Source organism: Muscardinus avellanarius (assembly GCF_963383645.1).
Source record: "Muscardinus avellanarius genome assembly, chromosome: 15".
Lineage (NCBI taxonomy): Eukaryota > Metazoa > Chordata > Mammalia > Rodentia > Gliridae > Muscardinus > Muscardinus avellanarius.
Genome location: NC_137801.1, coordinates 37,483,363 through 37,510,477, shown reverse-complemented (window position 1 = coordinate 37,510,477; position 27,115 = coordinate 37,483,363). Strand labels below are relative to the sequence as shown.

Here is a 27,115-nt window from a genome sequence, read left to right as displayed (position 1 = left end):
AGCATCATCTGGGGTGCTTTCCTTGTGAAGAAACAAAAGGCTTCTGAGAACAATAATCAAATGAGACAATACTGGCAAATAAAGTAACAAAATAAAAGAATATAAAAATATTTTAACAGTACCTTTTATCAATGCCAAATGCTAACTGGTTGATAACTCCACGTATTTTTAGTAATAGAGCTTCTGATTTACTGGTAAACTTTATAAAAAGAAAAAAAAAGAAGAATAAATGATATGTTCTGTCTTCCAATTCCAGAAACAGGTAAAATACATATGGTTTTGAAGAAGTATGGACTGCAGATAGGATTACAATTTATTTGCCCAACAAATTTCAGTGGATAGAACAAAATCTGAATAAAGAAATCATGGTAAATTTAACTAATTCTTCAAACTTCATGAGTGCATGTTGGGAAAAGGACTTGTGTTTATGCACTAATCATTGTAGCACTCAAAGGAATCATGATCATTGTCAAATAATTTTTAAGCATATATAAGTGTGTGTGCATATGTGTATTTTACAGTGTGTGTGTAACATAAGTAACATATGTAAGCATATGTTAGCTTATGTAACAAAAGTAAAATACGTAAACATACTTTTTATGGTCTAAAGGAAAAATTACCAAAATGCACTTGGGTTGGTTAGAAAATAAGAGCTATACAGGAAAAATAATAACTCTTACATCCAGGGGAGTACTGCCTCCTTCAAAGCGGTCAGTGTGGGAGATACAAAATGGTACAACTGCCTTTGGAGACTGAAAATACGCTACTGAATATTCTTACTGAGTTTCACATTAAGTGAAAACCAGGACATATGGTTACCCTATAAATCTCTTAAGCCTAGATTTGATTTTTTTTAAATATACCAAGTCATTCAGAGACAAAGCAGAAGGATTTGGAGCCAAACTGGAAAGACAATCTTAAACTAAAATGAAATATAATTATGAAAGCTAGATATCAATTTTCTGGTTCCAATGGCAATGCCATGCCATAACCTTCATTTTAGAAAAAGCACAGGCTTCCCAGGAAAAGTTATACAAAGGAAAATGCTTTGTGGATTTAGAAGATCTGATACATTTACTTAAAAGAAAGCACTGAGATCATTTTAATGCTTCGTATGAGTGTTTAAATATGTATACAGAAAACTTCAATTGAATCTGAAAACACACTGCTCTAGTTAATTTCATTTATTATATTGTAAATGTGTTAATTATATAAAATTTCATTTTTATCATACTATGTTTATTAAATTACATGGGAGAGGGAAAACCTAATTATTAATATATTTCACAGAATGTAGGGCTAGGAGAACACTAGAAGTTTATTAAGCCGCCTCTTCTATCTGCTGACTCAATCACCTATAAAACAATCTCCATATACTTAGACCTCCTGCTGCAACACAACACCAGGAACTCATTATTTCCTGAGGCAACTCATTCTATTTTCAGATAATGGTAGTGTTAGGAAGTTCTTTCTTATTTTGAGTAAATTCTCTATTTTCAAAATAGTAGTAAATATTTCCCAAAGTACTCTGTCAATGTAATATATATGCAAATATAGTTCAAACATAAAAGGTGGTGATTTTTAAGAAAATACCTAATAAAATGTATTTGGTATGTTTTGATATATAATATATATATATACATGAAAAAATATATAATATATATAATACATATAATATATATTTTATTTTTATATATAAAATATATAAATATATATACATGAAAATATACATATACATGAAAATATACATCGTACATATACATAATAGATAATAAGATCTACATTATATTTTCAGTTATAACTTTCTAGTCATGAAGGGATTTTCTCTATGTTCCTCTGAGTGCTTTAATTTGAAGGAAAAGGAGCACCCATGACCAACTCACATCCCCAGTCCCTTTTCTTTAAAAGATATTCAGCAAAATTTGGTTCTGCTATGTAAAATCACAACAACAGTACTAACAGTATTTATAATAACCTAAACTGACTGAGTAATGCTTTGTTCAGGACCCATGCTCAGCATTTCATGTGTATGCCCTTTGCTAATACTCCTAAGTATCCTATGAAAAGGTACTATTTTTATCCATTTTACCTGGGACAAGAGGGAGGCTTAAGTGAGGCTAAATGACTTGACTAAATTCACATGCCTAGTAAATGGTCCCCCTGAGATTTGAACCCCAGCATCATGACTATAGAATTCATGTTTTTAACCTCTACAAAAGACAGTGTATTTTTTTAACTAAAAAAAACCACCACTATTGTTAAAGGCATTGTTTTTCTATTAGGGGTACAGACATTCTAATTCTTAAAGCAAAAGTAAAAGTGAATAAGCATACTCCAATCTACCCCTATAACTTGATAAGGACTTATGGCTATGAGCAATTTAGAACTATTTTTTTTTCTTTTTTTGGTAGGGGATTGAAGTCAGGCATTCAATCTCTGAGCTACAACCCCAGCCTTTTATATTTTTAATTTTAAAAATTGCCACGTTGCTGAGACTAGCCTTGAATCTGCCATCCTTCTGTCTCAGAATATAATCAAGTATTGGGATTATAGGTGTGCACCACCATGCCCAGCTCAATTTAAAACTTTTGCTCCATGGGAAGGAGGGAGGGGGAGGGAAGGGGTTAGGGATTGGGTAGGGGTTGATTGGGTGATGTATGCATGTATATCTCCACAAGTTTTAATTCCATTAAGATGTATGACTACAATGCACCAATAAAATTTTATTTAAAAAATAATAATTTAAATAACCCAATAAAAAAAATCAAGGAATTGAACTGAAAAATAAATAAAATTTTTGCTCCAAAGAAAGGGGAGGCCATCTAGCATAGTGTTCCATAGACACATTATTCAATACTCCAGCAGGAAGTAGAAAGAGGAAAGAAGGGGACCAAGTGCACTAGCAAAAGCACTTATTATTCATAGCTAGGCATCAAGCTGCCGATTTTTCCAAATTTGGTACTCTCCCCTTGAACTCAAAGGGTAGGAAATGTACAAACCATTAATGATGCTCCATAATAATGTGCAACAAATCGAAGTGTCTTGCATATTACCTTTCTCTTCTCAGAGTCAAAATCCTGTAGAAATAGTTTATTAAAAAGAGAAAGACAAGTTGAGGAAGAAGCAAATTATTCAATGCAGAAGCAGATTAATCTTATTTTTTAAAAGCCGCCCTGAGGAGTAGGATCTCATCACCTTGATATGTTTCTGCAGAGATTGGACAAGAGCTGCAGCCTTCTCGAGCCCCACTATCACATCTTTTCTTTGTTTAAACACTTAGCTCAACAGAATTCAGATATAAGCACACATTTCATAGTGTGGAATACCCTAAGGATTTTCTGAGAAGTGCAGATAAGAAGAAACTCATTTTCTACTTTCTTCAATTTAAAAGTTGGGTAGTTAAGTCCTATCCCTCAGTGGTTGAAGATTCATTTTTTAAATCTTCTGCCTTATCCCCATTCTAACCACGATATTTATTTTCTCTGTCCCAACTGCACCTTCTTTTCTAGAAGCTTTAAGATGTGTGTGACTCCTTAACCCATCCCTCTTCTCAAAGCTAATTTTCTTATTTCGTCATTATTTTTGTACCTCTTCCATAAAGCGTAGATATGCAGGCACAAGCAGCTCAGTGGAAGTAGAAGGACTTACCTGAAAGACATCGTATTTACTTCCAATTATGACCAGAGGTATTGGAAATGGGTCAATTAATTCACGATCCTGTTAATAAATTATTTAGTTGGTTTACTGTAATTATTTATTACCATGTGCTTATGTGCTTGCAAATTTCTATTGACTTCCAGAAATGCACCATTTCAGTCTCTAAATATCCTAAATTACTATGACATTTACTCTTTTCCTTATTCTGCCATTTTATTTCCTTATATACAACATATCCTCTTCAGGATTTTTTTTTTCTATTTTATGTTAGCTGTTGCAATAGCATTTAGATTACATGGGCCTTCCCCTGCCTCCTTCCCTCCTTTCCTTCCTCCTTGTGGTACCAGGAATTAAACCCAGGGACATTCTACCTCTGAGCTACTCCCTAGCCCTTTTTATTTATTCATTTTTTGTTGATTTGTTTTGAAATAGGGTCTCACTGGGTTGCTGGGTCTCACTACATTGCTAAGGTTGTCCTCAAACCTCCATTCCTCCTATCTCAGTCTCCCAAGTCCTGGGATTACAGGCATGAGCTACCACGCCTGGCTTATTCTCATATTTTTTATGTAAAATATATGCATATAAATACTAGGCAATATAAAATTCTGCTCTTTAGTTTTCTAGATGGTGATATTCGTGCTATATTTAAAGAACTTGTGTTACCACTATAGTAACTTTATAATTCAATTAGCTGTCAGATGATCATAAGATAGTGAATATGTGACACACACTAAACGAATGTAAACTATAGCGTGACAGTCACGCTGGGGAAACTGCTCCTTGTTTAAATGTGTAGCTCCATCTAATCTTTGCTGGTAACTTCAGTAGAGTCTAGTTTTTCATCTTCATTTTACAGAAATTATAAAATCATTATCAAGCTACCTCTTTAAAACTCTATTGCTTTTGATTGGTGTAATAAGCCACAACAATCAAAGTACATGTCTAACAAGAAGACATAAATAATCTTTTCCCTTGTTTTGCTCTTACTGAGGTTTTACTAAATGCTATAATTTTCCAGTGAACAGGTTCATCTACATCAAATGAATTTCAAGCCATGCATAAAAACCTGCAGAAGTTGTGATGTTAACTACGTCTAGGGCTCAAGATTCCAGGAATAAACCCAAGAGCGACTCACAGGATGGTCCTTCTGCATGTTACTCCACATCTTCTGCCTCATTTCAGAAGCTGCTTTAGAATGTGTCCTCCCCAGTTTCATCATCACTCTATCCACATGGCTTTTTGTAGCTTGCAACAGATTTTCCATTGTGGGCCAAAGGTCATTAGGTTTTGAAAGATCCAAAACAAGAACAATAGAAAATGTCCTGAATAAATGTTTAAAAATCATTATAAAATGACTCAAAAGAATGATCATTTTGAAGCCCTAGTGTACTGAAAATTATCTAAGGAAATGTTATAGCTTAAGAAAAATAGCCTTACACTAGACCAAAAAATTTTGCAAGTTATAGCCTTATATATTCCAACATTTTTCTCTAATGCTATTTCAGTATTATAACCAATAGTGGCACTGAAGGTTTGAACTAAAAATAATCCAGTTCAAACAGAGATTCTTCAGGCAATTGGGTCCAACAATGCCATGTTTGTTTGTTTGTTTGTTTGTTTAGGTAGTACTGGGGGTAGAACCCAGCTTTCTACCTCCGGGCTATACTCCCAGACCTATTCTATATTTTATTTGGAAACAGGGTCTCACTAAGTTGCTGAGAGCCTCAGTAAGTAGCTGAGGCTGGCCGAGAACCTGTGCGATCCTCCTGTCTCAGCCTCCCAAGCACGGGGATTACAAGTGGGCACCACCACTCCTGGCTCCAATGCCATGTTTAAATCCATTTTTACTGTGTGCTCCAAATAAGAAACACAAAAATATGAAAAAGAGTGGAAGCAGCAGCATAACACGATCAGGTGCAGAAGGAAAAAATTTACTAATGGGCCTTGCTAGGAAATCACTCAATTTAGTTAATCTCTATAACAACCCTTCCTAGAAGATATTATCATTCACTCATGGATTTGTAGATTCTACAGGTATCTACTATAACTAGTAGATTATGGAACTGGCATTTAGATCTAAAGTTACATGTCTTCCTGCTATACCATTCTGTCTCTGAAAGTATACCCATGACCACAAGATACACCACTGCCATCACCACATGCATCATCATGCACATCAAACATAAATCTAAACTCATCAACAAAAAATAACCCAGTCAAAAAATGGGCCAATGCCGGGCATGGTGGTGCACGCTCGTAATCCCCGCACTTGGGAGATGGAGACAGGAGGATCGCGCAGGTTCAAAGCCAGCCGTGCTGGCTTAAGAGACCCTGTTTCCAAATAAAAAAGTATAAAAAATAGGTCTGGGAGCGTAGCCCGGAGGTAGAAGGGCTTTCAGGAACCCCAGTACCACCAAAAAAAAAAAAAAAAAAAAAAAAAAAAAAAAAGGCCAATAAGTACATGAAAAGATGTTTCAAATCACTGATTAGTAAAGAATGGTAAAACCACAAGAATTGACCTCATGGCCATTAAGATAGCTATTGTCAAAAGGGGTTAAAAACAAACAAACAAAACAAAAATATATACCTAGAAAATAACAAGGATATAGAGAAATAAGAACCTCTCTACATTGCTGGTGGGAATATAAAATGGTGTAGCTACTATGGAATCCCGTACAGCAGTCCCTCAAACATTTAACACAGAATTAAACATGTGATTCAGAAATTCTACTTCTGAGTCTATATCTAAATGTTCGAAGCCAGGATTTGTACAAATATTTGCATACAAGTTTTCATGGCAGCATTATGCACATTGTTCAAAAGGTAGAAACAACCCAAATATCTGTAAATGGATTAGTAGGTAAAAAAATGTTATATAAATATAATGGGATATTATTCAGCCTTTCAAAGGAAGGAATTTTGACTCATGCTGCAACATGAACCTTTATTTAGGTGAAATTATTAATAAACAAAATTATATTTCATTTATATGAGGGACTGGAGTACCTAAATTAATTAAGACAGAAAGTAGAATGATAGTTGCAATAACTGGAGGAGGAAGAAATAGGGACAAATATATTTTTTCTCAAATTGCTGGGCTCTGTCCAATACAAGGAAATTATGTGTCAAACTAATTAAAGTTTAAAAATGTTCTGAGATTAGCAACTACATTAAGAGTAAAATGTTTTCCACAAATTCTCTGACCACTCAGCAGTCTGCTTTGGACCAAGGCCTATGGCTCCTTCCTCTGTTCACTATAATCCCGATCCTTCCTCCCTCCTAAAGCAGGCTCCAGCTGCCTTAACGTTTCAGATAAAGGAAGGCCAAGATTTTGCTAAATGATGTATTAAAGAAGCTGTGGGATGATTTTGCTTTCTGCCATACTCAGGATTTCCACAAGTAAGTTAGGTCCAAACAGTCATGGGTCCAGAGCAGGGAGTGAGGAACAAGAAGCCAGGGCCCGCAGTACAAAGAAAGCCTCTCAGCCTCTGCTCAGGCAAAGGGCGGCTCAGGTTCCTTCAGAGCCTCCTGACCTTTGCCGTGTCTTCTCAACACCACCACCAGGAGCTACACTAGGAAGGAGGGTGCTTTGCTTGTCTGTGTTAGAGAGAGACAAATGGCTGGGCGTGGTGGAGCACCTTAGTAATCCCCGTGTTTGGGAGGCTGAGACAGGAGGATCGCGTAGGTTCAAAGCCAGCCTCAGCTACTTAGTGAGGCTCTCAGCAACTTAGTGGGACCCTGTTTCCAAATAAAATATAAAATAGGTCGCTGGGCGTGGTGGCACACACTTGTAATCCCCATGCTTGGGAGGCGGAGACAGGAGTATCATGCAGGTTCGAAGCCAGCCGCACTGGCTTAAGAAACCCTGTTTCCAAATAAAATTATAAAAAATAGGTCTGGGAGTGTAGTCTGGAGGTAGAAGGGCTTCCAGGAACGCCAGTACCACCAAAAAAAAAAAATAAAAAAAAAATATATATATACATATATATATATACATATATATATATATATATATATATATATATATATATATATCTCTGGGAGTATAGCCCTGAGGTAAAGCCCCATACCACCAAAAAAAAAGGAAAAAAATAATAAATAAAAATAAAGAGAGGCAAACGAAAAGCCATGCATCTGTTAAAAATCCTATTTCTGAAAACCAGTACCATTGGGAAAAGATAGCTATAAGCATAAACACAATATTTAAATATGTATATAAAATATACTAAATCTATGCAAAGTATATTTATAAACACTGAAAAGATTGGAGGACACAGCTCAACATGTTGACAGTGGTGGTGATTTTTCATGCAATTCTGGGAGCTTTTTCTTTGTATCTTTTAGTATTTCTCCAAGTTTTCTATATGAGCATACTTTACTTTTGTAATAAAGAAAAGAAAGAAAATGAGATCTGGGCATTGTTAAGCATGCCTGTAAGCCCAATACTGGTGAGGTTGAGAAAAGAAGATCACAAGTTTGAGGCCAGCCTCAGCACCTTGGTGAGACCCTCAGTAATTTAGCAATATCCTGTTTCAAAATAAAAATAATAATTTTTTTAAAAAGGGCTGTGAGTATAGTTTGGAGGCAAAATGTCTCTGGGTTCAATTCCCAGTACTTAAAAAGAAAAAAAAGGTCAACTATATTTCACTAAAGAAAAATAATTATTGAACTTATCTGAGCAATTATCCTCATCACAAGAAATAACCCCATACTCTACTGGTCTTAATGCCTGAAATGTAACAAATTCTTGCCAAATCCTTTGTATTTGGTCCAGGTAGCAACAATGGTTTGTGTTAGTCTCTAACAAAAATAAGATATTTCAGATTTTAAAATCGTTGTTTTTCTTGGCTGAGATCAGTTCCCAGGAACACTGTGAGAAATGTCACAATTTTCCACATTTGATTTGGCCAACATGTGGGAGTCATTGTCAGGAAAACACCACTGGTTTGAGGTTTCCCCTGGTCCAGTTCTTAGGGCCAGCAAATGGAGAGACTTTCTTTCTCCTCCAACACATTCTTCTTTGGATGACGTTCAACACTATTAATCTGCACTAAACCCAGAGGTAGACTTACACTACCCAGCTACAGGAAAAAAAGAAAAACCCAGAGCTGAATTAACTCACTTGGAGAAGGATAACAGAATAAAGCTTCTTAAATTTACTTTTTGCAAATGAACTCATTGCCTAAGTATTATTTAACTTTTGTTGTTGTTGTTGTTGTTGTTAGCAGGCTTGCAAAATACATGACCAGTGGGAATGGCAGCTATCTCACCCCAGCACAGGCCAGAACCTCGGTCCTTTCAAGAACTCTTTGGAAATATTACAGTTCAAACTCATAGAAAGGAAGTGGGCATAAGCCTTGATTAATAAAATTGTTCCTCAAAATTATGACTCACAAATGCCTACTCGACTGACCCTGTGGGCTCCTGTGTCCTGCCAGCTCTTCCTGGAGCTGGCTCACTTACCGTACGGTGTCACTTGTGATCGGTATGCTGACTAGGTCCAATAACGAGCTTCCTCCACCCAGTTCCCAAAAGTGAGCAATATCTTTGGGCTGAAATAAATAGTATTTTTAAAAATGCTTTTATTGGTGTATTGTAATCTCACATCATTATGCAGTTCAGAACAATAGGGACACACATGCACACAGCACTCAGTGAGCGCAGGCTCCCCGAATCTCCCCTTCCCACTCCCCTCCTCCACACATGATAGCAACACTGGCCTTGGTAATTTCACATAAGTACATGACTTGAGGGGCAGTGTCCCCTTCATTAAAATGTGTGTGTGTGTATATATATATATATATATATATATATATATATATATATATATATTTTTTTTTTTTTTGGCTGGGAGGTAGCTCAGTGGAAAAGTGCTTGCCTGGCAAGTGCGCCCTGGGTTCAATCCCAGTCCCCCCATATATATATGTCTTTTTTGGGGGACTGGCTCACACCCGGCTCAAATATATATATATATATATTTAAAAAAAAATATATATATATATATATATTTTTTTTTTGCAGGTTTGGGGATGGAACCCAGGGGCATTTGACCTCCAAGCTATACCCTCTGCCCTATTTTTTATTCTTTATTTTTGAAACAGGGTCTCACTAATTTGCAGAAGGCCTCACTAAGTAGCTGAAGCTGTCCGCGAACTACGATCCTCTGGTCTCAGCTTCCCCAATGCTGGGATTACAAGCATGCACCATCAAGCCCGGCTTAAAATATTTTTAATATTTAAGGTTTTTTATTTTATTTTATTTATTGTTTAATTTTTTATTGGTGCACTGTAGTCATACATTTTAATGGGGTACAAGATGGTGGAGGCATACATGCACACATCACCCGATTAGCGCGTACCCAATTCCCACTCCATTCCCTCCCCCTCCCTCCTCATGTTTGGCTTGGTGACTGACATTGATTTGTTTGTTAAAGTACATCATGTGCATTAGAGAATTTCCCTCTCGCCCTCCCATCCCCTCAGTTATGTCGCCTTATTTGCTCCTCTATAGAATCTCCTTCATCTAGAGTTCCTCTTATGACCCATTTTCTCCCTCGCTTCCACATATTAGGGAGAGTATGTGATTTCTTATTTTTTGTGACTGACTAATCTTACTTAGCACAATGTCCTCTAGTTCCATCCATTTCCCTGTAAATGACCAAATTGTTTTTCTTTATGGCTGAGTAAAATTCCATTGTATACATATCCCATAGTTTTTTAATCCATTCATCTGTTGATGGACATCTTGGCTGGTTCCATAGTTTGGCAATGGTGAATTGGACAGCTATGAACCTAGATATGCATGCATTAGTTTGGTAGTTTGCCTGCCTGCCTGCCTGCCTGCCTGCCTTTCTTTTCTTCTTTCTTTCTTTCTTTCTTTCTTTCTTTCTTTCTTTCTTTCTTTCTTTCTTTCTTTCTTTCTTTCTTCTTCTTCTTCTTCTTCTTCTTCTTCTTCTTCTTCTTCTTCTTCTTCTTCTTCTTCTTTCTTCTTCTTCTTCTTCTTTTTTTTTTTTTGTAGTACTAAGGATGAAACCCAGGGACATTTAACTCTAAGCTACCCCCAGTCCTATTTTTTTGTCTTTTTATTTCTTGAAACAGGGTTTCATTGTGTTGTGAAGGACCTCGCTAAGTAGCTGAGGCTGTCCGCAAACTGCGATCCTCCAGTCTCTGCCTCCAGAATGCTGGGATTATAAGCGTGCACCACCAACTAGGTCAATTTCTAAAAATTTGCCTTTGGTGAGGGAAGAGTGGAACTCCCTGTTCTAGATTGTTCTCCTATAAACCTAACTGTTAAGAAAAAACCCCTTTTCTTGTGAGAATTCCAAAAGAGATTCTACTTAGGAATTCTCCCCTCCCTCCAACATACACTATTATAAGCTCTCTCTGTATCCTGAATAAATTTCTAACATTCCTCTAGAGAGATATGTTTAAACAAGTGAAAATAGGATTATAAGTAATTAGTACCTACAATCTCCAATATATTACCAACTTTAAGATTATTATTAATATTTTTTATAGTACTTGGGATTGAACCCAGAGACTTACTCTTATTAGGCAAGTACTCTACCACTGAGTTACATCCCTAAACATTTATTTATTTATTTATTTATTTATTTATTTATTTACTAATAAGGGATTGAACCCAGGGACATTCTACATCCGAGCTATACCTCCAGCCCTTTTTCATTTGATTTTGAGATGGGTCTTGCTAGTTGCTGAGGATGGCCTTGAACCTTCAATCCTCCTATCTCAGCTTCACTGACACTACACACTGACACTAGAGGTATGTACCACTGTGCCTGGCCCTGTATTTTTAAAAAAATGCTAAAAATATAGATTGTGAGCAACATATTTTCATAGTCTACAGGATAAGCCTCTATTTTTAGCAGATTTTTAGAGAGACAGAAAGTAACTCTTATAATTAGTCTCATTTGAAAAGCTGAAAAATCTTCTGGGCTGAGTGGTATATACCTGTAATCAATCCTAGCTACTTTGGAGGCGAACACAGGAGGATCACAAGCTCAAGGCCAGCCTCAGCAACTTAGTGAATAAAAAAAGAAAGGACTCAGAATAAAAAAAGGAAGGGCTGTGGCTGTAGCTTGGTGGCAAAGCACCCCTGGGTTCCATCCCCAGTGCCAGAAAATAAAATTTCACATTGACACAATTAATAAAAATAGGTCAAATAACTATAAAATAAAGTTGCAAAGAAATTTTATTTCAGCAGTTTAACACATAACAAATGAGAAGGCTGAAATATTTTCATAGTTTGGATTGGCTTCATATCAGTCAATTGCTTTTGAGGCTTAGCAGTAGGTCGCTATGACATGTGCTCATGTTTACTCATTATCAACAAGATGGAGAATGTAGATCAAAGTTAGCATCATGGCTTCCCCGTCATGGCAATGCAAAGTCACTTAATAAGACACTCACTGTGTTGTGTCCTTTTGCTCTTCTTCCATATGTATATTCCAAAGCTAAGGTTGGCTTTGCTGGCTCATCCCTGTACCATAAAGGCAGACAATGTTACCATAATGGGTGAGATTGGATTCTTATGGTATCACCTTACCAGATCCATTTTTGTTTCCTCTTAAAAATTCTATTAATATTTAAGTTACTTTGAGTAATAGGATTGAGGTAGAAATTAAAAATGTTTACATAAGAAATAAACAGCCTTTCAAACACCACCTGATGCCAGGCATGGTGGAGTCGCTTGTCTAAGTCTGTTTTTCCCTAAGCAAATTATAAATGCAGCGTGAACAGAAGCCATTTCTGGCCCTTCATGTATTCCGCACAACATGCAACCCATCCCCTAGGACACTGACATAGTTCAGTAATAAATAAGAAAAATAGGCCGGGCGTGGTGACACACGCTTGTAATCCCAGCACTTGGGAGGCTGAGACAGGAGGATTGCGCAGGTTCGAAGCCAGCCTCAGCTACTTAGTGAGGCTCTCAGCAACTGAATGAGACCCTGTTTCCAAATAAGGTATAAATAGGCCTGGGAGTGTAGCCTGGAGGTAGAAAGCCCCTGGGTTCCACCCCCAGTACCACAAAAAAAAAAGTATCCCCAAGTAACTTAGAGATAGTTGCTGTCCAAATGATCATATGATATATGGAGTAAAGTAGCATAACCAACAAGAATTTAGTTATTGCAGGCTGGATTATGGTAACATTTCTCCCTCAAATAGGATACTCCATACTAATCCCATGTTTTTTGGTTTGTCATTAGTCTTATCATTAAAGGACTGCTTAAAGGTTATATTAAGAATTGATTTTTGTGTGTATATGGTAGCAGGGAATGAACCCAAAGACATTCTATCCCTGAGCTACACCACCAGTCCTATTTTATTTTTATTTTTAAAAAAGGGTCTCGCTAGCCAGATGTGGTGGTGCACGCTTGTAATCCCAGCATTTGGGAGACTGAGACCCGGAGGATCCAGGTTCGCGGCCAGCCAGCCTCAGCTACTTAGTGAGGCCCTTTGCAACTCAGTGAGACCCGGTTTCAAAATGAAGAATAAAAAATAGGGCTGGGGTGTAGCTCGGAGGTCGAATGCCTCTGGGTTCCATCCCTTGTATCGAGAAAAAAAAAAAAAAAAAAAAAAAGGTCTCGCTAGGTTTTGAGAATCTCACTACTTGCTGAGGCTGTCCTTGAACCCGTGATCCATCCGTCTCAGCCTCCCAAGTACTGGGATTACAGGTGTGTGCCACCAAGCCTGGATTAGAATTAAATATTTTGTTTGGGTCTCAAAATTATTTTTCTTACATATATCTTTTAAAATCTAACTTTCCCTCTACAACTAGAATAAGATAAATGCAGTCTAAAGATTAACATAACACTTACCTGTCGAGACACCTTAGAATAATTGTAGTCTTTCCCTGGAAATACAAAAAGAAGGGATACTGTATTAATGTCATCCATATGAAAAATTATATTAGTGTTCATAAGTACAACCCAAAATAACATTTTTAATCATTTGAATGATAAATTACCTGGAAACTAAAGACTAGAAACTTTCAGGATTGTTCTAAAGTTTGTTCTAAATTTGTTCAGAATTATTCTGAAGTGGAGAAAGTGAACTGTCAACTTTTCATCACAGTGTAACTACACTGCTATTATTATAATTATAAAGTCCCACAGATGACAAATATTAGCAAATCATACCTCACTTTAGTGGTCAACTTGGCAGCTGTCTTAAATTTTCTTTCTATTCAACAATGCTAATTACTGGTTAAGCTCATGATTAGTGTCTTCTAAAATGTTTTCATCCCAATTGTTGAAGTGGAAATAAAGAAGAGAGCTAATATACAAATAAAGAATATGTTGCCAGACATTGGGTTGGAGTACTTTCTTTTAGTTCTAAAGGATATACGCATTTCAAGTTCTTTTTTTTTTTTTTTTTTTTCCAGTACTGGGGTTGGAACCCAGGGGCATTCTACTTCTGAGCTACACCCTCAGCCCTATTTTTTACTCTTGACTTTGAAAGAGTCTCACTGAATTGCGAAGGGCGTAAGTAACTGAGGCTGGCCTCGATCCGAGATCCTTCTGTCTCAGCCTCCCAAATGCTGGGATTACAAGCGTGCACCACCACACCCAGCTCAAGTTCTTCTTAGGAGCCAGAAAACACAGGTTCTGGCTAATCTATGCCACTAATCATGAAACTTAAACTCACATCTTATCCTGAGATGAGTTCAGTGGTTTGAATCTTTCTGTGTGTTCTTAATAGTAAAACTTTCTATTTTTTAAACAAATGACCCTTTCTAATGAAACAGATAAAAATGCAGCAGCAGGAAAAGGTTTGCTGGAGGACATCTTTGGGTTCCATGAAAAATAGTTTGAAAAACCCTGGATATGAGCCAGTCATGGTGGCGCACCCTTGTAATCCCAGCATTTGGGAGGCTGAGACAGGAGATCGCAGTTTGAGAACAGCCTCAGCTACTACTTAGCTGAGGCCCTTTGCAACTCAGTGAGACTCTGTTTCAAAATAAAAAATAAAAGCCAGGTGTAGATGCACACTTGTAATCCCCGGGCTTGGGAGGCTGAGACAGGAGGATCGCACAGGTTCGAAGCCAACCTCAGCTACTTAGTAAGGCTCTCAGGAACTTAGTGAGACCCTGTGTCCAAATAAAGTACAAAATAGGTCTGATAGTATAGCCCGGAGGTAGAAAAGCCCCAGTACCACAATAAATAAATAAGCAAATAAATAAATAAATAAATCAGGCTGGGAGAGTAGCTCAGAGGTAGAATGCACCTGGTTCCACCCCCAGTACTGCAAACAAACAAATACACCTGGATAGCCAAAAAACAACATTTTACTATATTTTTAACTAAAAAATCTGTAATTTTTTTTACCAAAAAGATAATAAATGATTTTAAGATGTATGTGGTATATGATCAAATTAAGTGAAATTTTTATAATGTGATATATGAAGAATTCAGTTGTTATGAACAATGAATACTGTCAAAGAATGTTGATTGGCTTGTGTTATACCACACTCACACACACACACTCACACACATACACACACACTCACATACACTCACACTCACACACTCATACACATACACACACTCACACACATACACACACGCACATAAACTCACACACACTCACACACTCATACACACTCACACACACATACACACACTCATGCACATAAACTCACACACACACACTCACACATACACACATTTATTGAAAGGAACAAACACAAACAAATCCAGAGGGACATCACTATGTGACTGTTTCTAGTTGATAAATTTGCAGGTAATTTATTTTATTTATTTATTTTTTCTTTTTTTTAATTTATTTTTTATTGGTGCACTGTATTCATACATCATAATGGTATAAAGAAAATACTTTTGTAGATATACATGCACACATCGCCCAGTTAGCCCCTACCTGATCCCCACCCCATTCCCTCCCCATCCCTCCTTCCCATGCTTGGCTTAGTGGTTGACATCTAGTTTTATAGCAATTTATCCAATATTAATGATGATAATCTCACATAACAGTTTCATTTGTCTGATACCAAGCTTTTGATGACTTAAAGATAACATTTCAATATTTCTTTTTGCTTTCATTCTTACCAGAGAATATTTTTTTCTTTTTTTTTAGGTGAAACTCTCATACATTTATTTATTTATTTTTCAGAAAAAATCTATCCTGATATGGAATATGGACTCTAGATACCCAAAACAATCTCGAAGAAGAACAAAGCTAGAAGATGTATATTTTCTGATTTCAAACCATATAAAGCTACAATAATTGAAACAGTGTAGTACTGTTCTAAAGGCAGATATATAAACCATTGGAGTTAAATAAAAGCCTAGAGATACATTCTTCCATATATTGTCAAGTTATTTTTGACAAGGTTTCCATGAACATTTGGTGGAGGAAATAATCTTTTAACTAAATATTGTTGAAGGGACTTCCGGGAAGATGGCGACCGAGAAAAGCGGGGCTTAAGAGTCCCGCTAACAACCAATCTCCATTACCACAAAAAGAGCGCCTTTCATAGCCAGAAAACACCATCACCAGAAAAACAAAAAAAACCACCAGGCTCCAGAGAGAAAGCGGACTGAGAACAGAGCTCAGGGCCACAGAGGAGACACACGAGCCCGAGGACGCGGCAGCAGCGCCATACTGCCGGCGGCAGCGGCGAACTCAACGGACGGCTACAGCAAGCCAGGTGAGCCGCTGCGGAACAGCCAGGCGGGATCTTTGGGCGCAGACAGCATTTAAAGCTCCCAGTGGCTGAGCTCAGCACACGCTGCAGGGATTCAGAGTGGAAATCAAAACCAGAGAAGAAAAAATACGCCAGCCTCATGGCCGAGGGCGTGGCAGAGGCGCCATATTGCCACCGGCGGCGGCAGCAGCAGTGAATTCACCGAGTCCAGTACAGCTACATCTGCGTACTCAAGAACAGTGAGTCAAAATTGCGGGCCACAGAGGAGAAATCGCAGTATTGGGCCTCCTGGGACTTGACCCAGTGAGGGAGTGGTGGTGGCAGAGATATCACACCATAGGAGAACGTGCAACCTGGCACCCCCCATAGTTTAAAGCAGCCTCTATTAACTCCCTGGGTCGGAGACTCTGTGATACAACCCAGTAAAGGAGTAGTGGGGTCTGAGATAATACAGACTCGAGATCCAGAGCACCTTAAGTGAAGCCATAGTGACCCAAGGGAAGAACCCAGAGAAGGCACAAACCTCCGAAATCATGGGAAAGAGGAATAACACTGGAGTAATGAATGTGCACAACCCCACAACATCAGAACCTGATAAAACAGAAAATCAGAGATTTCTAGAAGATCAAATCAGGAAAATAACTGTAGAAATAATAGAGGTGCTTCGAAAAGAACTCAGAGAGAGCCAAAAAGAGATAAAGGATGCAATTAATGAAGTAAAGGCCTCAATTCAAAGCACAAACAACCGATTAGACCACATGGAGAACAGAATCTCGCTCTTAGAAGATGAGCAATCCAAAAATGAATGCATAGTTTCTAATCTAGAAAAAAATATCCAACAGCAGGAATCTGACATTGAAGAAATATGGGCCCATCTTAAGAGAGCTAACCTAAGAATAATTGGAATAGAGGAGGGAAAAGAAAGTGATACCAAAGGGATCAACAATCTCTTCAAGGAAGTAATAGCAGAAAATTTTCCAAATATAGAGCAAGAGGTTGATACACAGATCCAGGAAACTTATAGAACTCCCTTTAGACAGGATCGGAGAAGAGGATCCCCACGCCATATAATTGTCAAAATGACCAATGTGGAAGCCAAGCAGAGAATCTTAAAGGCAACAAAAACAAAGGGCCAAGTGACATTCAGAGGCAAACCGATTAGAATCACTCCAGACTTCCCAAACCAAGTCATGAGAGCCAGAAGGGCTTGGAGTAACATATTCCAAACTCTGAAAGAAAACAACTTCCAGCCAAAAATTTCCTATCCAGCAAAACTTTCTATCAAATTAGATGGAGAAATAAGAAGCTTCCATGACAAACAGAAACTGAAGGAATTTATGTCTTCAAAACCAGCGCTAGAGAAAATACTCAAAGAGATTAACTACAAAGAAGAAATAGGTAACACTCACCAGAACCAGAGAAACAAGAGTTTCCATCCAACAGACAACTAAGATTGGTTATCTGTGGAGATTCATTATTTATGTTAGTCTTTTACCTATCTCTAAGTTGTATTGTTTGCCTTTATTGTTGTTAATTTTTAGGATTTCTAGTTGGAATATTAATATACCTTCAGATATAGCATTTGGAAATATTTTATCCAATTCTATTAGTAACTTTTAACTCTGTTTACATTGTCTTTGGATATACAATATTTTCTTTTATTTTTTAGGGAGTTTGTATATTCTTCTGTTGCCTGTGCCATTGAAATCATATCCAAGAAATCACTGCCAATTTCAATGTTGTGAGGTTTTATGACCCAGATTTTCTCCTAAAAGTTTATAGTCTTAAGATTTATATTTAGGTCTTTTATCTATTTTGAGTTAATAGTTGTATATGGGATTAGGTAAAGGTCCAATTTTATTCTTTTCCATGTAATTATTATTTTTCAACAATATTTAGTTAAAAGATTATTATTTCAACCACCAAATGTTCGTGGAAACCTTGTCAAAAATAACTTGACAATATAGGGAAGAATTTAGCTCTAGGCTTGTATTTAACTCCAATGGTCTATATATCTGCCTTTAGAACAGTACTACACTGTTTCAATTATTGTAGCTTTATATGGTTTGAAATCAGAAAATATATATCTGCTAGCTTTGTTCTTTTTCAAGATCATTTTGGGTATCTAGAATTCATATTCCATATTAGGATAGATTTTTTTCTGAAAAATAAATATATAAATATATGATAGTTTCACCTAAAAAAACAGAAAAAAATATGCTCTAGTAAGAAAGAAAGCAAAAAGAAATATTGAAATGCTATCTTTAAATCATCAAACACTTGGTATCAGACAAATGAAACTGTTATGTGAGATTATCATTTTTAATTTTGGATAAATTGCTATAATACTAGATGTCAACCACTAAGCCAAGCATGGGAAGGAGGGATGGGGAGAGAATGGGGTGGGGATCGGGTGGGGGCGGACTGGGCGATGTGTGCATGTATGTCTACAAAAGTTTGTATCCCACTATGATGTATGAATACAGTGCACCAATAAAATAAAATTAAAAAAAATAAAAGAAAAGAAAAAAAAATAAATAAATAAATAAATATTGTTGAAAAATAATAATTACATGAAAAAGAATAAAATTGGACCCTTACCTAACACATATACAAATATTAACTCAAAATAGATAAAAGACCTAAATATAAATCTTAAGACTATAAACTTTTAGAAGAAAATCTGGGTCATAAAACCTCACAACATTGAAATTGGCAGTGATTTCTTGGATATGATTTCAATGGCACAGGCAACAAAAGGGTAAATAAACTCCCTAAAAAATAAAAAAAATTATATATCCAAAGACAATGTAAACAGAGTTAAAAGTTACTGATAGAATGGGATAAAATATTTCCAAATGCTATATCTGAAGGTATATTAATATTCCAACTAGAAATCCTAAAAATTAGCAATAATAAAAGCAAACAATACAATTTAGAGATAGGTAAAAGACTAACATAAATAATGGATCTCCATAGATAACCAGTCTTAGTTGTCTGTTGGATGGAAAATCTTGTTTCTCTGGTTCTGGTGTGTGTTACCTATTTCTTCTTTGTAGTTAATCTCTTTGCGTATTTTCTCTAGCGCTGCTTTTGAAGACATAAATTCCTTCAGTTTCTGTTTGTCATGGAAGCTTCTTATTTCCCCATCTAATTTAATAGAAAGTTTTGCTGGGTAGGAAATTTTTGGCTGGAAGTTGTTTTCTTTCAAAATTGGGAATATGTTACTCCAAGCCCTTCTGGCTCTCATGACTTGGTTTGGGAAGTCTGGAGTGATTCTAATTGGTTTGCCTCTGAATGTTACTTGGCCCTTTGTTTTTATTGCCTTTAAGATTCTCTGCTTGGCTTCCACATTGGTCATTTTGACAATTATGTGGCGTGGGGATCCTCTTCTCGGATCCTGTCTAAAGGGAGTTCTATAAATTTCCTGGACCTGTGTATTGACCTCTTGCTCTACGTTTGGAAAATTTTCTGCTATTACTTCCTTGAAGAGATTGTTGATCCCTTTGGTTTCACCTTCTTTTCTCTCCTCTATTCCAATTATTCTTAGGTTAGCTCTCTTAAAATGGGCCCATATTTCTTCAATGTCAGATTCCTGCTGTCGGATTTTTTTTTCTAAATTAGAAACTATGCGTTCATTTTTTGAATGATTATCTTCTAGGAGTGAGATTCTATTCTCCATGTGGTCTAATTGGTTGTTTGTACTTTGAATTGAGGCCTTTACTTCATTAATTGCATCCTTTATCTCTCTTTGGCTTTCTCTGAATTCTTTTCGAAACACCTCTATTATTTCTACAGTAATTTTCCTGATTTGATCTTCTAGAAATCTCTGAATTTCTGTTTTATCGGGTTCTGATGTTGTGGGGTTGTGGGCATTCATTGCTCCATTGTTATTCCTCTTTCCCATGATTTCGGAAGTTTGTGCCTTCTCTGGGTTCTTCCCTGGGTCACTACGACTTCACTTAAGGTGCTCTGGATCTCGAGTGTGTGGTATTTCAGTCCCCACTACTCCTTTACTGGGTTGTATCGCAGAGTCTCAGACCCTGGGAGTCAATCGAGGCTGCTTTAGACCATGGGGGGGGGTGCCAGATTGGGCATTCTCCTATGGTGTGATATCTCTGCCATCGCCATTCCCCCACTGGGTCAAGTCCCTGGGAGTACAGTACTGGGATTTCTCCTCTAGGGGCCACTATTTGACTCACTGTTGTTGAGTGCGCAGATGGAGCTGTCGTGGACTCGGTGAATTTGCTGCTGCTGCCGCCGGTAGCAATATGGCGCCGCTGCCACGCCCTTGGCTGTGACGCTGGCGTATTTCTTTTCTGTGTTTGAGCTCTGCTCTGAGTCCCTGCAGGGTGTGCTGAGCCCAGCCTCTGGGAGCTTTAGATGCTCCCTGCACCGAGAAATCTGCCGAATTCCTCCCGGCTGTTCCGCAGCAGCTCACCTCGGCTCGCTATCTACCGCTCCTCTCTGGAGCCTGGTGGGCTGTTGAGTGCATTGGTTTAGAGCCGTCCGGTGAGTTCGCCGCTGCCGCCGGCAGTAAGGCGCTCCTGCCATGTCCTCGCGTGAGTCCGGCGTATCTCCTCTGTAGCTCTGAGCTCCGTTATGAGTTCCCCTCCTCTCTGGAGCCTGGTGCTGCAAGGGAAAAAATGCGCCCGCTGCTTCGCACCGCGGCTCCGGCTGCAGCACCGCGGTCTGGTTTCTGGTGTCTCGTTTTTCCAGCCCTCTTTTTCTCTGTCCCTTGAATTTACATTTTTTGTTTCTCCGCTGATGGTGTTTTCTGGCTATGAAAGGCGCTGATTTTGTGGTAATAGAGATTGGTTGTTAGCGGGGCTCGTAAGCCCCGCTTTTCTCCATCACCATCTTCCCGGAAGTCCTCAGGTAATTTATTTTAGAAAAATAAAAATTCTCTAATTTTCTTACACTAAACATGTATCATATATAGTATATTTTTGAAAGTTTTAAATTGAGAATGACATTATATAAAAAGCAAAGTACTCTATTGCACAAGAAAGTATAAAATCATAATTTCTGTGTTTTTAGAACTGGAAAGAATTTTAGATAATATCTAGCCAGTTTCCTAAAATTCTAATAGTATCACAGTATTGACTGAAATAATTTTTTTTTTTTTTTTTTTTTTGCGGGTCTGGGGATGGAACCCAGGGGCATTCGACCTCTGAGTTACACCCCCTGCCCAATTTTTTATTCTTTATTTTTGAAAGAGGGCCTCACTAAGTAGCTGAGGCTGTCCACGAACCGTGATCCTCTGGTCTCAGCCTCCCAAATGCTGGGATTACAAGCATGCACCACCATACCCAGGTTATTTTATTCTTTATTTGAAACAGGGTCTCACTAAGTTGTAGAGGGCCTCACTAAGTAGCTGAGGCTGTCTGCGAACCATGATCCTCTGTTCTCAGGTTCCCAAATGCTGGGATTACAAGCATGCGCCACTACACCCAGCTTGACTGAAATAATTTTTATTACAATTTCATATAAATTTAAAGTACTCTGTGGTGACAGTTCCAAATAAACATAAACTCAACTCTGAGAACTAAATTTAAGTTTTGGATTATTAACATGACACTCCAAAGTTTAAAAATTCACTACTAAACTCTGGCTCCTTAAGAATATGCCCACATGCTCCTGGGCTTCCTAATTCAAGAAACACGGTTGTACTACAAATTCATTTAGATCCCCCAAATGAATCCCATCTTCCCTTCCATGACCTCAATCATTCCAGAAGTCCCATCCTCACTAACAACTCTCTCCCTCCCCCAGGAGTATTAGAGAGCGAACCCACATCCCTGCCCATGCTAGCAAGTGCTCTACCACCAAGCTACATCTCCAGCCCTTTTTATTTTCATTTTGAGACAGAGTTTTGCTAAGTTGTCCAGGCTGGCCTTGGACTTGTAATCCTCCTACGTCAGCCTCCCAAATTGCTGGGATTGCAGGTGTGCACCACTGTGCCCAGCACTAACAACTCTTTTATAGTTATAGAATTATTTTCTCCCAATAAATATAATCTTAATGTAGATAACTCCCCCACACAATACGAGTGTCTAGGTGTTTGGTGAGGACCTTCTGAGACACAGCTGAAGACCAGAGGGGCGCTCAGGCTGCCTGGGCCCTGATGCCCACCAACATAGAGCCTTGTGGGTGCAATTTGGTTCTGAAAGCTTCCCGTATATCAGCTCCCCTAAGCGGAAGCATGAAGCACAGAAACCGAACAGTGATATGAGCTCCAAATAGAAATTGCTCTGATGCTACTTGAATTTTAGCATCTTGGACCTAGCAAGCCTTGACCTTTCTTAGACAAGTGTCAATGGCCATTCTGCCTCCCAGGCAGGAACTTTGTGCATCAAGCAAAGCTTCGTGAAGATATGACACATCTACTCCTGCCCTGTGTGGCCGTTTCCAGAATGTTTCTGTATGCTTGCCAAATAAAATAGGAACTTACAGTGAGCCGGGAGGGGTCTCTCCTACCAACCAGTGGGTCAACACAACTATTGCTTTATTTTCCCCAAAATTTCAAAACATAATAACCCTTTGATAAACATTTAAAAAATTAAGTTTTGTCTCAAAATTAAATTTCTTGCTGGGTGTGGTGACACACTCTTGTAATCCCAGTACTTGGCTGAGACAGGAAGATGGCAGGTTCGAGGCCGGCCTCAACAACCTTGTGAGCTACTCCACAACTTAGTGAGGTCCTGTTTCAAGATAAAAAAATAAGCTGGGCATGATGGTGTACACTTGTAATCCCAGTACATGGGAGGCTGAGACAGGAGGATTGAAATTTCATGGCCAACCTCAGCAACTTAGTGAGACTCTGTTTCAAAAAATAAAGGGCTGAGAGTATAGCTCAGAGGTAGAATGCTCCTGGGTTCAATCCCCATTAACACACACACACACACACACACACACACACACACACACACACACACACTTCTTCCTGGCCTTTATACTCAAGATAGAAAATCTGAATATTTTAAAATTAAAAAATAAAAAAAATAGTTCAAATCTCTTTCTAAAATTCTGTTTACTGTTATAACTTTTCCTAGATCAATAATAAGTACTTTCTAATTCAGGTTAAATCAGATGAGTCATCTGGTTAAAAAGTTCAAAAGTACATACATAAAATTTCCCACTGTCTTAGTCATCTCAATGATTGAAAATACTCTCAGGCATTACCCCATTTTTACTGCCCAGGAAGAAAACAGATTTCTCTCCGATCTCAGCGCCTTCGCCTTCACTTCCATTACTTCCTCTTTTTTCCACTTCAGCTTTTGCAATTTCCCAGAGAGTTTCACTACAGGAGAGACAGAAAAACATAATTCAAAGAAACAAAAGGGTCATTTTATATATTTACTTCAAGCAGATAAATTTCATTTCAGTAAAATTTACAAACAAAACATTATTTCCTGGGGGACAACAACCTGATAAAACACGAGGATCAGTCTTTTTGTGACTTTTTTTCCCCTTTGAACTAGTTTTTTGGAACGACACTGAAGTTGATAAGCAGAACCTGTATTCCCAGGATTTCAAGTTGGTTTTGTTGGAAGTACTTGGGAGGGGAATTCTCTGTATGGGTGAGTTTCTCAAACACATATAAAGCTATGAGGACTTTTAGAAATACCCATCTTAGGAACTACCGACACTTAAATAATCTATGAGGATGGGAAGTGTGCAAAACCAGTGTACTAAATATTTGCTTCCTGACACACTTTTCCTTTTGTTTTTAAAATTATGTTTTTGATCTCAAATCTTCTTTTTAAAATAATAAAGTATAAATATGAAAGAAAAATCGCGTGCTTGGTGGTACACGCTTGTAATCCCCGCACTTGGGAGGCTAAGACAGGAGGATTGTGCAGGTTCGAAGCCAGCCTCCACTGGTTTAAGAGACCCTGTTTCCAAATTTAAAATATAAAATAGATTGCTGGGCGTGGTGGTGCACACTTCTAATCCCAGCACTTGAGAGGCAGAAACAGGAGGATCACTCTGGTTCGAAGCCAGCCTTGCTGGCTTAAGAGACCCTGTTTCCAAATAAAAAATATAAAATAGGTCTGGGAGCATAGCCCGGAGGTAGAAAGGTTTTCAGGAACCCCAGCACCACCAAAATAAATAAATAAATAAATAAATAAATAAATAAATAAATAAAATAGGTCTGAGAGTGTAGCCCGGAGGTAGAAGGCCCCTGGGTTCCATCCCCAGTACCAGTACCATAAAAAAAAAGAAAAGAAAAAAATATATATATGAAAGAAAAATAATCATACGCACTTTGAAAATCATTTCTCTCTTTACACACATAAAATTTCACTCATATAAGATGATATATTTTTTAGAAGTCTAAATGAAAACAGATCACTGTACTGAACTAAAAACACAGATAAAATTTGATGGTCCTACTCTGAATCTGCTACTTTCTGTGTACATGAACTTGGGCAAATTACTTAGCTTCTCTAGATCTTTCATTTCTTTATTAATAAACACTTATTGAGCACTTAATACATGAAAGCCTCTATGCCAGTCCTCAAGCTCAAGTCTTTATGTTTCATCTTTAAAATGCCAAAACAAGCCAGGCATGGTGGCGCACACTTGTAATCCCAGCATTCGGGAGGCTGAGACAGGAGGAACTCAGTTCGCGGACAGCCTCAGCTACTTAGTGAGACCCTCTGCAACTCAGCGAGACCCTGTCTCAAAATAAAGAATAAAAAATAGAGCTGAGGGTGTAGCTCGGACATAGAGTGTCCCTGGATTCCATCACCAATACTGCAAAAAAAAAAAAAAGGTAAATAAATAAAATGCCAAAACAAAACAAAAAACTCAAACAACTATAGGGTTGCTGTGATTGTTACAATGTGATTATTCACTTAATTTAGGATATGGCTTATAAAGTTACAAAAATTATTGAGAGCTTATCATTATTATTAGTCTAAGAACTGGAATAAAGGAAGGACCCAAACAAGAATATAAAAGGTCAAAATGGGTCATGGGAGTAAATCTAGACGAAGAAGGAGAAATCATAGACGAGCAGCAAATTAGGCAACTGAATTTAGGAGGGGGGTTCCCTTTACGGGTTCCCTAGAACACATGATGTACATTCACAAACATCTCAGTCACTGAGCCAAACATGAGCAGGAGGGAGGTGGGAGGGAATGGGGTGGGAATTGGGGAAGGGCAAGTGAGTAATGTGTGCATGTGTGCCTCTGCCATCTCGTACCCCATTAAGATGTATGACTGCAATGCTCCAGGAAAAACAGCAACAACAACAAAAAAACAGGCTGGGCCTGGTGGCTGCTGCCTGTAATCCCAGTAGTTGGCAGGCTGAGACTGGAGGATTAAGGATCATAGGTTCAAGGTCAGCACACTTAAAAATTTAGCAGGCCCCTATTTCAAAACAAAAAATAGGGCTGGGAGTAGACCGTCTCTAGATTCAATTCCCAGTAAAACTTAAAAAAAAGAAAGAAAAGGTCAAGACATGTTTTCACTATAATTCTATAATTCGTGCATGTATTTCTCAGGTGGGCCTCCAGGAACTCCGAATGGGCCTGTCCGTCCTTCATTTACACAACATTGCTTCAAAACATAGTTATCTGCTTTCTAAATGCCCAACAGAGAAGAAAAGATGTGATCAGGCACTCCACCTGTGAAAATTTCTGTCACCAATGATCACATGATGGAAAGCTGACAATTTTTTCACCCTATAGTTCACAACTCGAAAGAAATCACACTTTGATCCAAAGGTTAGAAAATGATTTCTTCTGCTCTGTGATGGGTTCTGTGACCCTCGTCCCCGACGTCCTTTCAAGTAGTTCAGAGAAGGCTTAGGTATTAGGTATACAAGTAGTTTAAACAGACCCCATACAAATGAGGCTCTCAACTGTATTTTACAGGCCATGAAATTCTGCCTCCCTTCTACGCTGGTGTTTTGCTTTCCACAGTATGTTCCAGTTTCCGTCTTCTACTGTCGCTGTGAACCCAGGAAGGAAGGGAGGCTCCTGCGAGGAGGCTGTGTGGTCTGGTCCACAGCCGCCATCTCTGGCGCCTGCGTCGGTCCCAGACCCTCAAGAAACTTCTAGTGAATCAGTGAATGGATGAAGTTGGTAAACCTTCAAAATCTCTTCTATGCTACCCGTATGCGACAGACCCTCCCACTCGAGGACGGTTCCTGCCGGCCCCTGCCCACCCTGACCCGGGTTACGAGCAGCAGAGACCACCACCCCTCGCCAGCAGGTCCAGCGAGGCCTTCCTCTGCCTACATACACCCTCGGTGGCCGCTCCCTCCCTGCCCCTTCCAGGCTGAAGTGGGGGAAAGTGGAGGTTCTTCAAGGGAGCGGATGGTGGACGTAAGCAGGGCTGCGGCCATACCTGGGCATGGTGGCTGGACCGGCCCAGAAGTCCTGGGCTCTGGTGGGGCCCGGCGAGTGCCCAGCGGGCCACAAGCTCCGGCTGGGTTTCCTGGGTTGCCATGGGAACGACGTTGCGCCGGGGTTGCATGCGAAGCGGGGTATCATGGGAAATGTAGTTCTCAGCATTCCCATACAGTTCTCACTTTCAGCACCAACAACCCCTAAGATGAAAAAGAATGGGGTGGCCGTGATAACATACCTAGCATCTAGAAGCATCTGTCTCAGGGATGGAAGTGTTTTTATTTTATTTTATTTTTTGGTACTGGAGATTGAACACAGGGGCCATTCTACCTCCAAGCTACATCACCAATTCAATTTTATATTATTATTATTATTATTATTATTATTATTTATTATTACTGGATGGAACC

The 27,115-nt window shown here is 38.5% G+C and overlaps 1 protein-coding gene across 1 annotated transcript in view; it reads right to left on the bottom strand.

The window, feature by feature from the left end:
- The window catches only part of DYNC2LI1 (dynein cytoplasmic 2 light intermediate chain 1), a gene marked incomplete at both ends in the record, with an annotated part of 39,891 nt that extends 13,520 nt beyond the window's left edge, over positions 1 to 26,371 (bottom strand). Inside the window, 9 exons of the mRNA XM_080711359.1 lie at positions 123 to 199; positions 3,000 to 3,077; positions 3,649 to 3,717; positions 4,793 to 4,979; positions 9,121 to 9,209; positions 12,087 to 12,156; positions 13,496 to 13,530; positions 23,527 to 23,644; positions 26,301 to 26,371. Of these exons, the coding sequence (XP_080567485.1) occupies positions 123 to 199; positions 3,000 to 3,077; positions 3,649 to 3,717; positions 4,793 to 4,979; positions 9,121 to 9,209; positions 12,087 to 12,156; positions 13,496 to 13,530; positions 23,527 to 23,644; positions 26,301 to 26,371 (794 nt within the window). The remainder of the gene's footprint in view (positions 1 to 122; positions 200 to 2,999; positions 3,078 to 3,648; positions 3,718 to 4,792; positions 4,980 to 9,120; positions 9,210 to 12,086; positions 12,157 to 13,495; positions 13,531 to 23,526; positions 23,645 to 26,300) is intronic.
- Positions 26,372 to 27,115: the final 744 nt, after the last annotated feature.